General features: G+C 40.7%; 1 protein-coding gene across 2 annotated transcripts in view; it reads left to right on the top strand.

The window, feature by feature from the left end:
• LOC126175389 (2-oxoisovalerate dehydrogenase subunit beta, mitochondrial) overlaps window positions 1-14457 on the top strand; it is a 421798-nt gene that overhangs the window by 339141 nt on the left and 68200 nt on the right. For both annotated transcript variants that reach the window (XM_049922170.1, XM_049922171.1), the window contains 3 exons: window positions 1127-1204; window positions 1814-2016; window positions 8868-9023. In XM_049922170.1, coding sequence (XP_049778127.1) covers window positions 1127-1204; window positions 1814-2016; window positions 8868-9023 — 437 coding nt within the window. The remainder of the gene's footprint in view (window positions 1-1126; window positions 1205-1813; window positions 2017-8867; window positions 9024-14457) is intronic.

Below are 14457 nucleotides of genomic sequence, written 5' to 3'. Positions count from 1 at the left end.
AGGCGAAGTGAGTCCCACTGGCTCAGCTTCAGTTTCAGTAAAAGATAAGCACCTCTTGATGTGTAAAATGGTGTGTTGCAGTATTCCTGTGATGAAAAAATTGGAGCATAGGGAGAGGTAATTGACCTCCTTCATAAACAAATGTAAAATAGTGTATATAGATAGATAAAAAGACCGTTTATTGTATGATTATGTGGTTACAGAACAGTCACTGGAAGCAGTTACTTCCATAAAATATGTAGGAGTACATGTATGGACCAGTGTGAAGTGAAACAACCACATAAAATTGATTGTGGGTGAGGCAGATGACAGACTGAGATATATTGGAAGAATTTTCAAGAAACATAGTCCATAAACAAAGGAAGCAGCATACGAAACATTTATTTGGCCAATACTTGAATACTGCTCATCAGTCATGGATCTGTACCAGATAGGATTGATACAGGAAATACCGGAAATTCAAAGAAGAGCAGCACATCTCATTACAGATCCATTTAGTAGTTGCAAATGTGTCACGAAGGTGCTCAGTCAGTTCCATAGGCAAACACTGCAAGAGAGGTGTTCCGCATCATGGTATAGTCTGCTGGTATAATTCCAGGAATGTGTGTTTCTGGAAGAGTGAATACGACATATTGCTTCTTCCTGTCTATATATCGTGAAAAGGCCATAGAGATAAAGTTAGAGAAATTCAAGCTTCACTGAGACTTATCAGCAGTTGTTCTTCCTGCAAACCATATGTGACAGGAGTGGAAAAACGGGGAAGTGATAGTGGTACACAAAAGACCCTCTGCCTCACACAATAAGATGGCTTGCAGACTATATATTTAGATGTAGACAGTTGGGAAGAAATCCCGGAACCCACCAAGGACTGAAATCTGCATCTTTGCATTAGTCTAGACACAGTTAACGCTACCAAGTCTCTACTAATTACATAATTATAACTTATATTTTTTTGTTTTTGTAAGAAAATTAAGAGCCTTCACTAAACATACATGGAAAATTTTGTTTCATATTATTTGGAATTCCATAACAGGCAAACTTTAGGATATTGATGACAGTAGTCTTTGTGTTCTTTATCGTACTGTACTGACTTGTCGTGTTTATTTCACTTTTTTTCTCTTAAAAGGGAAATCGCTGAAGATGAATATGTTCCAGGCAATTAACAATGCAATGGATATAACACTCGATAAGGATCCCTCTGCAGGTATGACTCTCCTCTTCTTAATTTATATAAATTACTTTCAGTTTACTTTAAATGACTGTTTAAATACTAATGTTAGCTGAAGATAATAAGCTAAAATTGAGCAACTTCTAGATAAAATTAAGAAAGAAAATATAGCATTGTTTGCATGTAGAAGTCTCTCACATTGTGTAGACTTGAAGACAGTGGTGTCTTATTTTCTATTTTTTACCCCCCCCCCCCCCCCCCCCCCCCCCCCTGTAACAATATGCAATTCTCACATGCAGCAATGGCGCTAAAGTGTTGTGTATTATGTAAAGAAAACAACTTCACATTTTACAGTCATCTCTTCATATATCATAATGGCATTTATTGCTAATGGTAAAAGTCAAGTTCTTGTGAACTTGACACTGCTTGTTATGGATGCTTTGTTCATCTTATCTGGCTTGTTAGATACAGATTCTGAAGATAGCTAGTTTGTTTCTGAAGCTGGTAGTAGTTGTAATCATATCTTGTGGTAATTTTTAAAACAAAAAGAGAACTGTATTAAGTTTTTTACCTGTTACTACTACAAAGTGAATATTAAGTTCATTTAAACAGTTTGCAGTTACTATTTTTCTTTTTTTTTCCCAGTTGTGTTTGGAGAAGATGTTGCATTTGGAGGAGTGTTTCGTTGCACACTGGACCTACAAAAAAAGTATGGCAAAGATAGAGTATTCAACACTCCTCTCTGTGAACAGGGCATTGTAGGCTTTGGAATAGGTCTTGCAAATGTTGGTGCAACAGCAATTGCAGAAATACAGTTTGCTGACTACATCCTTCCCGCTTTTGATCAGGTATTTATAAAGAACTATTCGCATGCTTGTGGCCAATTTATACAATGTTTTTGTTCTGTTTACTTGCATTTTTGGTAATGGCGTACATCATGGATGATCTTTTCTGTGCGAAGGTTGAGTGGGAACACTAATTAAGATTGATATAGTTTTTTTCGGGGGAGAGAGAGAGAGAGAGAGAGAGAGAGAGAGAGAGAGAGAGAAAGAGAGAGAGAGAGAGAGTTGCATTAATCGGTTGTCATGCATCAACAAAATGCGTGAGGCAATACTGACCCTACGACTTATCTTAGAAGCTAGATTAAGGAAAGACAAACCTACGTTCCTAGCTTTTGTAGACTTAGAGAAAGCTTTTGACAATGTTGACTGGAATACTCTCTTTCAAATTCTGAAGGTGGCAGGGGTAAAATACAGGGAGTGAAAAGCTATTTACAATTTGTACAGAAACCAGATGGCAGTTATAAGAGTCGAGGGACATCAGAGGGAAGCAGTGGGTGGGAAGGGAGTGAGACAGGGTTGTAGCCTCTCCCCGATGTTGTTCAATCTGTATATTGAGCAAGCAGTAAAGAAAACAAAAGAAAAATTCGGAATAGGTATTAAAATCGATGGAGAAGAAATAAAAACTTTGAGGTTCGCCGATGACATCGTCATTCTCTCAGAGACAGCTAAGGACTTGGAAGAGCAGTTGAATGGAATGGATAGTGTCTTGAAAGGAGGATATAAGATGAACATCAACAAAAGCAAAACGAGGATAATGGAATGTAGTCAAATTAAGTCGGGTGATGCTGAGGGAATTAGATTAGGACATGAGACACTTAAAGTAGTAAAGGAGTTTTGCTATTTGGGGAGCAAAGTAACTGATGATGGTTGAAGTACAGAGGATATACAATGTAGACTGGCAATGGCAAGGAAAGCGTTTCTGAAAAATAGAAATTTGTTAACATCGAGTATTGATTTAAGTGTCAGGAAGTCGTTTCTGAGAGTATTTGTATGGAGTGTAGCCTTGTATTGAAGTGAAACATGGACGATAAATAGTTTGGACAAGAAGAGAATAGAAGCTTTGGAAATGTGGTGCTATAGAAGAATGCTGAAGATTAGATGGGTAGATCACATAACTAATGAGGAAATATTGAATAGGATTGGGGAGAAGAGAAGGTCGTGGCACAACTTGACCAGAAGAAGGGATCGGTTGGTAGGACATGTTCTGAGGCATCAAGGGATCACCAATTTAGTATTGGAGGGCAGCGTGGAGGGTAAAAATCGTAGAGGGAGACCAAGAGATGAATACACTAAACAGATACAGAAGGATGTAGGTTGCAGTAGGTACTGGGAGATGAAGAAGCTTGCACAGGATAGAATAGCATGGAGAGCTGTATCAATCCAGTCTCAGGACTGAAGACCACAACATCAACAACATCCGTTTTGTGATGGGACTTCACACAGATAATCAGACTCTCTTCAATTTAGGAGCTAGAATAACTGGAATATTAGTTACTTTTTGGTATACTCATAAATGATGAGCAGAAAAGTTAAATAATAAAAAGAAAAAACTTAATAACATTTGCATCTCATGTACTTACTTGTCTCACAGTGTAAGTACACAAAAATAAAACTGTTTTCATCCTGATGTTTTGTTCCATATCCCACAGGGTGTAGCTTGGGTCATATTCCTCACACTGAAATGAACAAAAAAGGGCCATATTAAACTATGTCCTATGAAAACATTCATTTTTAGGTTGTTAACAGAAAGAACATTTTATAAAGTGCTGAGGCCACAGACTCATAACTAATGTTCAAAGTATGTACAAATTGCACCTTCATATGGATACTCTCAAGATACAAGTTAATATGCCAACTAGCTCCACAGATGACGAAGAGATTGAAGAGTTGTATGATGAGATAAAAGAAATTATTCAGGTAGTGAAGGGAGATGAAAATTTAATAGTTATGGGGGACTGGAATTCAATAGTAGGAAAAGGAAGAGAAGGAAAAGTAGTAGGTGAATATGTGACGTGGGTAAGGAATGAAAGAGGAAGCCACCTGGTAGAATTTTGCATAGAACATAATTTAATCATAGCTAATACTTGGTTTAAGAATCATGAAAGAACGTTGTCTACGTTGAAGAGGCCTGGAGACACTGGAAGGTTTCACATAGATTATATAATGGTAAGACAGAGATTTATGAACCAGGTTTTAAATTGTAAGACATTTCCAGGTGCAGATGTGGACTCTGACCACAATCTATTGGTTATTAACTGTAGATTAAAACTGAATAAACTACAAAAAGGTGGAAATTTAAGGAGATGGGACCCGGATAAATTGAAACAACCAGAGGTTGTAGAGTTTCAGAGAGAGCATTAGGGAACAATTGACAAAATTATGGAAAGAAATACTGTAGAAGAGTGGGTGGATTTGAGAGATGACATAGTGAAGGCAGCAGAAGATCAATTAGGTAAAAAGATGAGGGCTAGTAGAAATCTGTGGATAACAGAAAACATACTGAATTTAATTGATGAAAGGAGAAAATATAGAAATGCAGCAAATAAAGGAGGCAAAAAGGAATACGAACATCTCAAAAATGAGATCGACAGGAACTGCAAAATGGCCAAGCAGGGATGGCTAGAGGACAAATGTAAGGATGTAGAGGCATATATCACTAGGGGTAAGACAGATACTGCCTACAGCAAAATTAGAGAGAGCTTTGGAGAAAAGAGAACCACTTGCATGAATATCAAGAGCTCAGATGGAAAACCAGTTCCAAGCAAAGAAGAGAAGGCAGAAAGGTGGAAGGAGTATATAGAGGTTCTATACAAGGGCAATGTACTTGAGGGCGTTATTATTGAAATGAAAGAGGCCGTAGAAGATGATGAGATGGGAGATATGATACTGCTTGAATAATTTGACAGAGAGCTGAAAGACATAAGTTGAAACAAGGCTCCAGGAGTAGACAACATTTCATTAGAACTACTGACAGCCTTGGGAGAGCCAGCCCTGACAAACCTCTTCTGTCTGGTGAGCAAGATGATGAGACAGGTGAAATATCCAAAGAAAGCAAGTGTTAACAGGTGTAAAAATTACCGAAGTATCAGTTTAATAAATCATGGCTGCAAAATACGAACACGAATTCTTTACAGACGAATGAAATAACTGGTAGAAGCTGACCTTGGGGAAGATCAGTTTGGATTATATAGAAATGTTGAAACAAGTGAGGCAATACTGACCATACGACATATCTTAGAAGATAGATTAAGGAAAGGCAAACCTACGTTTCTAGCATTTGTAGACTTAGAGAAAGCTTTTGACAATGTTGACTGGAATACTCTCTTTCAAATTCTGAAGGTAGCATGGATCAAATACAGGGAACAAAAGGCTATTTACAATTTGTACAGAAACCAGATGGCAGTTATGAATTGAGGGGCATGAAAGGGAAGCAGTGGTTGAGAAAGGAGTGAGACAAGGGTGTAGCCTGTCTCTGATGTTATTCAGTCTGTATACTGAGCAAGCGGTAAGGGAAACAAAAGAAAAATTTGGAGTAGGAATCAAAATCCATGGAGAAGAAATAAAAACTTTGAGGTTTGCTGGTGACATTGTACAAGGTTCTTTCAATAATTGGCGAGACAAATTGGTCTGGCGGAAAAACTGTTAGTAGGGACAGTTTGGTACTTTCACAGCTCTTGAAGTTGGCATCACTGGGATGAGCCCTGGTCAGCTGATGTATCAGCATTGTTTAGTTTATAACCTCAAAAATACATTTCAAGACGGAAAGTCCACTTGAAACGTCAACATTATGCGAACAACGTTCTGTTATTCGTTTTTTACTTGCTGAAGGCGAGCAACCAGTGAATATATACTGTAGAATGTCTAAAGTTTATAATGAAGGTTTTATGAATCGTCCAAATTTTTACAAGTGGGTAGAGCAGTTCAAAAATGCTCACGACTCAGTAACTAACAAACACTGTTTTGGCCGACCAGCTGCAGTTTGAATTTCGTCGCTTGAAAGTCGAATTGATGACATTATTTGTGCCGACCACCATGTGACTGTGCAAATGATAGTTGATAAGGTTCAAGTTAGTGCTAGTAGAGTTCATAACATTATCTGTAACATGCTGAAGTACCGCAAAACATGTTCAAGATGGATCCCAAAGGAGTTGACACAGCTACACAAGAGAGCAAGTTTGAGGAGTGTGCACAGAGATAAAGGAACGTTATGAAAGAGAAGGCAAGCACTTCCTCAACAAAATTTTTACTTGTGATGAAACTTGGGTTCACTGTTATGAATCAGAAGCAAAAAGACAAAGCAGGGGATAGAAGCACACCAACTCACCTGTTAAGAAAAAATTCAGAACCCAAGCATCAGCAGGAAAAGTCATGTTGATAGTGTTCTTGGATGCTGAATATCCAGTTTTTTGTGATTATCTCGAAGAGCAGCGTACAATGCAATGAACAGCCAATACTACTTAGATTTGCTTTGAAACAAGGTGAAGCCAGCCATGAGAGAGAGATATTGTGGATCTCGGAGGAGAGGTGTGATTCTCCAGCAAGACAACACGTCCTCGTATTGGTATTGCTCAAGTATCCCATGAAACCATCAACAAAATGGGCTGGGAAGTACTGCCTCACCCCCCCCCCCCCCCTCCGCCCTTACAGTCCTGGTTTGGCACCTTGTGACTTCCATTTGTTTGGTGTACTGAAGGAGGAGTTACGTGGGAAGAGGTTCCAGGACAACGAGGACTTGAAACAGTTTGTGGGAAATTGGTTCAAACATCAAGATACAGGGTTTTTTGCAGCCCGAATAAAAAATCTTGTAGCACATTGGAACAAGTGCATAAATTGTCAAGGGGTATTATGTTGAAAAGAAGGAAAGTATTGTTTTGTGAAAATAAACGCTTTTTTCCCCAGACCAATTTGTCACTTTTATTATCGAATGACCGTCATTATTCTGTCAGAGACAGCAGAGGACATGGAAGAGCAGTTGAACGGAATGGGCAGTGTCTTGAAAAGAGGATATAAGATGAACATCAACAAAAGCAAAACAAGGATAATGGAATGTAGCTAAATTAAATAAGGTGACACTGAGGGAATTAGATTAGGAAATAAGACGCTTAAAGTAGTAAAGAAGTTTTGCTGTTTGGGAGCAAAATAACTGATGATGGTCGAAATAGAGAGGATATAAAATGTAGACTGGCAGTGACAAGGAAAACATTTCTGAAGAAAAGAAATTTGTTAACATCAAGTATAGATATAAGTGTCAGGAAGTCATTTCTGAAAGTATTTGTATGGGTATGGAAGTGAAACATGGATGATAGATAGTTTAGCCAAGAAGAGAATAGAAGCTTTTGAAATGTGGTGCTACAGAAGAATCCTGAGGGTTAGATGGGTAGATCACATAACTAATGATGAGACACGGAATAGAATTGGGGAGAAGAGGAGTTTGTGGCACAACTTGACCAGAAGAAGGGATCGGTTGGTAGGACATGTTTTGAGGCATCATGGGATCACCAAGTTAGTATTGAAGGGCAGTGTGGAGGGTAAAAATTGTAGAGGGAGACCAAGAGATGAATACACTAAGCAGATTCATAAGGATGTAGGGTGCAGTAGTTACTTGGAGATGAAGAAGCTTGCACAGGATAGAGCAGCATGGAGAGCTTCATCAAACCAGTCTCTGGACAGAAGACCACATCGACAACAACAACTTAGGTACTCATTGGATTATGGACTGTCAAATGAAAAACCTCAATTTAGTGTCATATGGTTTTGCAGACTTCCATGATAGACTGATGAGTTCATCTCTGTGTTAAAAAAGCCTACTGCATAAACTGTTTGTTTAGATGGCCACCTCAGATAATAATACATATGAAACTTCCTGGGAGATTAAAACTGTGTGCCAGACCGAGACTCGAACTCGGGGCCTTTGCCTTTCGCGGACAAGTGCTCTACCATCTGAGCCACCGAAGCACGACTCACGCCCGGTCCTCACAGCTTTACTTCTGCCAGTATCTCGTCTCTTACCTTCCAAACTATACAGAAGTTCTCCTGCGAACCTAGCAGAACTAGCACTCCTGAAAGAAAGGATATTGCGGAGACTTGGCTGAGCCACAGCCTGGGGGATGTTTCCAGAATTAGATTTTCACTCTGCAGTGGAGTGTGCGCTGATATGAAACTTTCTGGGAGATTAAAACTGTGTGCCCGACCGAGACTCGAACTTGGGACCTTTGCCTTTCGCGGGCAAGTGCTCTACCATCTGAGCCACCGAAGCTGTGAGGACCGGGCGTGAGTCGTGCTTCGGTGGCTCAGATGGTAGAGCACTTGCCCGCGAAAGGCAAAGGTCCCGAGTTCGAGTCTCGGTCGGGCACACAGTTTTAATCTCCCAGGAAGTTTCATATCAGCGCACACTCCGCTGCAGAGTGAAAATCTCATTCTGGAATAATACATATGGTTGCAGTTGAAGGTATGTTCAGATTACGGAACTGCTCCTCCCCTATTTATTCATCTGATGTGATAGATATCAACCTGTGTATTTTGAACATTGTTGATAAAATAGAGCCCAGTATATCTCGCTCTCGCTCCCCCCTCCTCTCTCTCTCTCTCTCTCTCTCTCTCTCTCTCTCTCTCTCTCTCTCTCTCTAACCTAAATATGTCCATATGGGAGGTTATACCATGTGCTTTAAAATAACTACACAACTGAAACTGGCCACTTGCGAAAAAGACAAACTAAAAGGGTCTCCTGATGCAAAGTACAAATGCCAGTATGACAGATTATTGCCATTAAAAAGGTTTAATTTGGCTGTGGATCTTGTTGCAACTTTTGTTCTTTATTTTTATGAAAGAAAGTAAATGCAGCTTCTCTATGTTTTCAGATAGTAAATGAGGCTGCAAAGTGTCGGTATCGCAGTGGCAATCAGTTCCACTGTGGCAGTCTTACTATAAGAGCACCTTGCGGAGCTGTTGGACATGGTGGACTTTATCATTCCCAAAGCCCAGAGGCATTCTTCGCACATGCACCAGGACTTAAGGTAATATAATACACAACTGATACTGCATGTTGAATAATACTGTTTCTCTAATCTTCTTTTTTCACCACACTTTCTTTCAGCTTATCTACATTTCTGAGACTATTTGTTGCCATGTTCATCTAGAATTTGTAATTCATACACAGGAATTTTGCAGACAGTTGGATTTACTGCTTATAACTCCGCAACTAGTTTTTGAATCTTTGATCATAGGAGAATCAATGTTTCCGTAAACAAATGCAGGTAATTCGTTGATTGATTATTCTTTATGCTGTCAGTACTTATTTTCATGTAAGAATACTATGTCACATTGCCAATGAATAGCATTTCTTCACTGAATGTAAAGGTTCACTTTTTGAGTCGTCAGTCTTCTGATTGTTTTGATGTGATCCACCAAGCATTTCTCCCCTGTGTCAGCTCTGTTTGTCTCAGAGTAGCACTTGCAATCTCCACCCTCAATTATATGCTGGAGGTATTGCAATCTCTGTCTTCCTTTATAGTTTTTACCCTCCACAGCTCCCTCTAGTATCATGGCAGTTATTCCCTGATGTCTTAACAGATGTCGTACATCTTGTCCCTTCTTCTTGTCCGTTTTTTCATATACTGTATTCTTTTCCTCTCTGATTCTGTGCAGAACCTCCTCATTCCGTACCTTATCAGTCTACCTAATTTCATCATTTATCTGTAGTACCATATCTCAAATGCTTTGATTCTGTTCTGCTCCGGTTTCCCCATAGTCCATGTTTCAGTACCATACAGTGTTATGATCCAAATGTGCATTCTCAGAAATTTTTTCCCCAAATTAAGACCTATGTTTGATACTAGTACACTTTTCTTGGCAAGGAATGCCCTTTTTGCCAGTGCTAGTCTGCTTTTGATGTCCTCCTCACTCAGTCTGTCATGGGTTATTTTGCTGCCTAGGTAGCAGAATTCCTTAACTTCATCTTTTTCATGACCATCTATCCTTATGTTAAATTTCTCACAGTTCTCATTTCTGCTACTCTCATTGCTCTTGTTTTTCTTCAATTTATTCTCAATTCATATTCTGTGCTAAATACACAGTTCATTCGATTCAGCAGATCCTGTACTCTTCATTTTCACTGAGGATTGCAATGTCATCAGCAAATCTTACCACTGATATTCTTTCACCTTGAAATTTTAATTCCAATCTTGAACCTTTGCTTAATTTTTATCACTGCTTCTTCGATGTATAGATTGAACAGTAGGGGAAAAAGACTACGTCCCTGTCTTACATCCTTTTTAATCCGAGCACATCGTTCTTGGTCTTCCAATCTTATTATTCCATCTTGCTTACTGTACAAGTTGTATATTAGCCATCTCTCCCTATAGCTTACCAATATTTTCCTCAGAATTTTGCACATTTTGCATCATTTGACATTTTCGAAGAGTTTTTCCAGGTCGACAGAGCCTCTAAATGTGTCTTGATCTTCCTTTAGTCTTGTGAAAATAAAATGTCGGGCTTTGTTGAATTGTGTGTTAGAAACTGTAAGAACTGAGTCTTACTGTGATTTAGTGTTAGTTTATTTTCTGCAAGCCATGAACTTATGTCATGAACTGCACTATTTGAACCGAACCAATGTTGCACACAACATCCTTTACTACCAATCTAGTGTCATCAGTAAACAGAAATATTTTAGTTACCCTTAATACTAGAATGCATATCATTTATATAAATAAGGAATAGGAGTGGCTCCCACCCCCCATTTGACTGTACCCCACTCAGACTCCACATCACAGCCATTCTCAATGCTGTGAATAGTGACCTTCTGCTGTCTGTTGTAAAAGTAAGAGGTGAACCAATTGTGAGCTACTCCCTGTATTCCGTAATGGTCTAACTTCTGGAGCAATATTTTGTGAGCAACACAATCAAATGCCTTAGTAAAATCAAGAAATATGCCTAGCATTCGAAAAATTTTGTTTAACCCATCCAGTACCTCGCAGAAAAAAGAGAATATAGCATTTTCAACTTCTAAAGCCGAACTGCAGATATGATAGCAAATTATGTGATATAAAATGATCAGTTATACTTGCATACACAGCCTTTTCAATAAGTCTAGCAAACACTGATGGCATGGAAATAGGTCTAAGATTGTGTGCATTATTCCTTTCTCCCTTTTTATAAAGCGGCTTTACTACTGATTCTAGAAATCCCGATGGAATGTTATCAGTCGCTTCTGCCTTATTTGATTTTAAATCTTCCAACGCTCTTCTAAATTCTGATTATAATACTGGATCCCCTATCTCTCCTATATTGACTCTCGCTTCTTCTTCTATCACATGAGACAAGTTTTCCCTCTCATATAGGCCTCCAGTAAACTTTTTCCATCTACATGCTCTCTCCTCTGCATTTAACAGTGGAATTCCTATTGCACTCTTAATATTACCACCCTTGCTTTCAATTTCACCGAAGGATGTTTTGACTTTGCTGTATGCTAGTTAGTCCTTCTGACAGTCATTTCTTTTTTGACTTGTTCACATTTTCCATGGAGCCATTTCACCTTAGCTCCCATGCTCTTTCTAAGTGACTTGTATTCCTGAATTTCTCTGAACATTTTTGTACTTCCTTCTTTCATCGATCAGCTGAAGTATTTCTTCTGTTACCCGTAGTTTCTTCGCAGTTACCTTCTTTGTGCCTATGTTTTTTTTTTTTTTTCCAACTTCTGTGATGGACCTTTTTAGGGATGTCCATTCCTCCAATTGAACTGCCTACTGAGCTATTCCTTATCAGTGTCTCAGAGAACTTCAAGTGTATCTCTTCATTCCTTAGCACTTCCATATCCCACTTCTTTGTGTATTGATTCTTCCTGACCAGTCTCTTAAACTTCAGCCTACTCCTCATCACAACTGAATTGTGATCTGAGTCTATATCTGTTCCTGGGTATGCCTTTCAATACAGTATCTGATTTCAAAATCTCTGCCTTGCCATGATGTAATCGAATTGAAATCTTCCCATGTCACCCAGCATTTTCCACATATACCTCCTCTCTTCTGATTCATGCAGTGCTATTAACTACAATGATTCCCCATCACCAGCTTTTAACAACTATTCAAAATTTAGTTTTAGTGATACAGTTTACAATTGTGGAATATTATGCACACTAAGTGTATCAAGTGTGTTGTCTTTAATGTCTTAGCTGCTTGTCGTCATGTTTTCCTTATGCTAACCTGTAGAAGACCAAATTTGGTTGGATGACCTTGTATCATGTGTCTGTCAAATGCCAGTTGTAGTGTGTCTTTACTCTGCTACCCAGAAACAAACAGAAATAACAGCAAAAGTTTCACACCACATAAATCTAATGCAACACTAAATAGCTAGACTCTGCTATAATTGTAAGGGGAAGTACTGAAGAGTGAGGAGGAGGAGGAGAAGAAGAAAAAGAATGGTAGTAGGTTTACCCATTTGTACATGCCTTGGTATTACAATTTAAGAACAAGAAAAATAACAAAAAACATATCTCGTATATACTGGAATTTACATACTTGCAGGTCTAGTTTGACAAGGATGGGATAGGTGGTTACCTGTGGCCTTATAATAGGAACCATCTCAGCATTTTTCAGAAGTAATTCAGGGAAACACCTCTTATGCTCATGGCTCTTTAGTGAGTATGTGTGTGGTGAGCATGGGTCTCCAATCTATCGGGGCTCCTACCTCCTGCTCTGTACTGTAATCTCTCATGTCTGGCTATCGTCCTTTCTTTTACTATCTTTCTCATGGTGGCAGCCTTTGATGTCAACCCAACTATTCTCTAGGTTTTACCTTCCTTTCTCTGAATATACACTCCTGGAAATTGAAATAAGAACACCGTGAATTCATTGTCCCAGGAAGGGGAAACTTTATTGACACATTCCTGGGGTCAGATACATCACATGATCACACTGACAGAACCACAGGCACATAGACACAGGCAACAGAGCATGCACAATGTTGGCACTAGTACAGTGTATATCCACCTTTCGCAGCAATGCAGGCTGCTATTCTCCCATGGAGACGATCGTAGAGATGCTGGATGTAGTCCTGTGGAACGGCTTGCCATGCCATTTCCACCTGGCGCCTCAGTGGACCAGCGTTCGTGCTGGACGTGCAGACCGCGTGAGACGACGCTTCATCCAGTCCCAAACATGCTCAATGGGGGACAGATCCGGAGATCTTGCTGGCCAGGGTAGTTGACTTACACCTTCTAGAGCACGTTGGGTGGCACGGTATACATGCGGACGTGCATTGTCCTGTTGGAACAGCAAGTTCCCTTGCCGGTCTAGGAATGGTAGAACGATGGGTTCGATGACGGTTTGGATGTACCGTGCACTATTCAGTGTCCCCTCGACGATCACCAGTGGTGTACGGCCAGTGTAGGAGATCGCTCCCCACACCATGATGCCGGGTGTTGGCCCTGTGTGCCTCGGTCGTATGCAGTCCTGATTGTGGCGCTCACCTGCACGGCGCCAAACATGCATACGACCATCATTGGCACCAAGGCAGAAGCGACTCTCATCGCTGAAGACGACACGTCTCCATTCGTCCCTCCATTCACGCCTGTCGCGACACCACTGGAGGCGGGCTGCACGATGTTGGGGCGTGAGCGGAAGACGGCCTAACGGTGTGCGGGACCGTAGCCCAGCTTCATGGAGACGGTTGCAAATGGTCCTCGCCGATACCCCAGGAGCAACAGTGTCCCTAATTTGCTGGGAAGTGGTGGTGCGGTCCCCTACGGCACTGCATAGGATCCTACGGTCTTGGCGTGCATCCGTGCGTCGCTGCGGTCCGGTCCCAGGTCGACGGGCACGTGCACCTTCCGCCGACCACTGGCGACAACATCGATGTACTGTGGAGACCTCACGCCCCACGTGTTGAGCAATTCGGCGGTACGTCCACCCAGCCTCCCGCATGCCCACTATACGCCCTCGCTCAAAGTCCGTCAACTGCACATACGGTTCACGTCCACGCTGTCGCGGCATGCTACCAGTGTTAAAGACTGCGATGGAGCTCCGTATGCCACGGCAAACCGGCTGACACTGACGGCAGCGGTGCACAAATGCTGCGCAGCTAGCGCCATTCGACGGCCAACACCGCGGTTCCTGGTGTGTCCGCTGTGCCGTGCGTGTGATCATTGCTTGTACAGCCCTCTGGCAGTGTCCGGAGCAAGTATGGTGGGTCTGACACACCGGTGTCAATGTGTTCTTTTTTCCATTTCCAGGAGTGTATATTCATACATCACCTAAGTAATTTTTGCTTCCTTTCTGGGTTTGACCTTTATATTCTAATTTTATGCTCTAGTGTTGACCAACTGGGGAAGAACACCTTAATAGTGCCTACAGCATACAGTGTTAAACATCTGCACACAGTATCTGTGTAGGCTCTTATATACTCTTCAAAGCCAACATACTAGGTCTTCCTATGTCATCAGTGCCCCCAGCATTG

This window comes from Schistocerca cancellata, chromosome 3 (assembly GCF_023864275.1).
Source record: "Schistocerca cancellata isolate TAMUIC-IGC-003103 chromosome 3, iqSchCanc2.1, whole genome shotgun sequence".
In the NCBI taxonomy this organism is placed as follows: Eukaryota; Metazoa; Arthropoda; class Insecta; order Orthoptera; family Acrididae; genus Schistocerca; species Schistocerca cancellata.
This window is presented reverse-complemented; position numbering and strand designations above follow the sequence as displayed.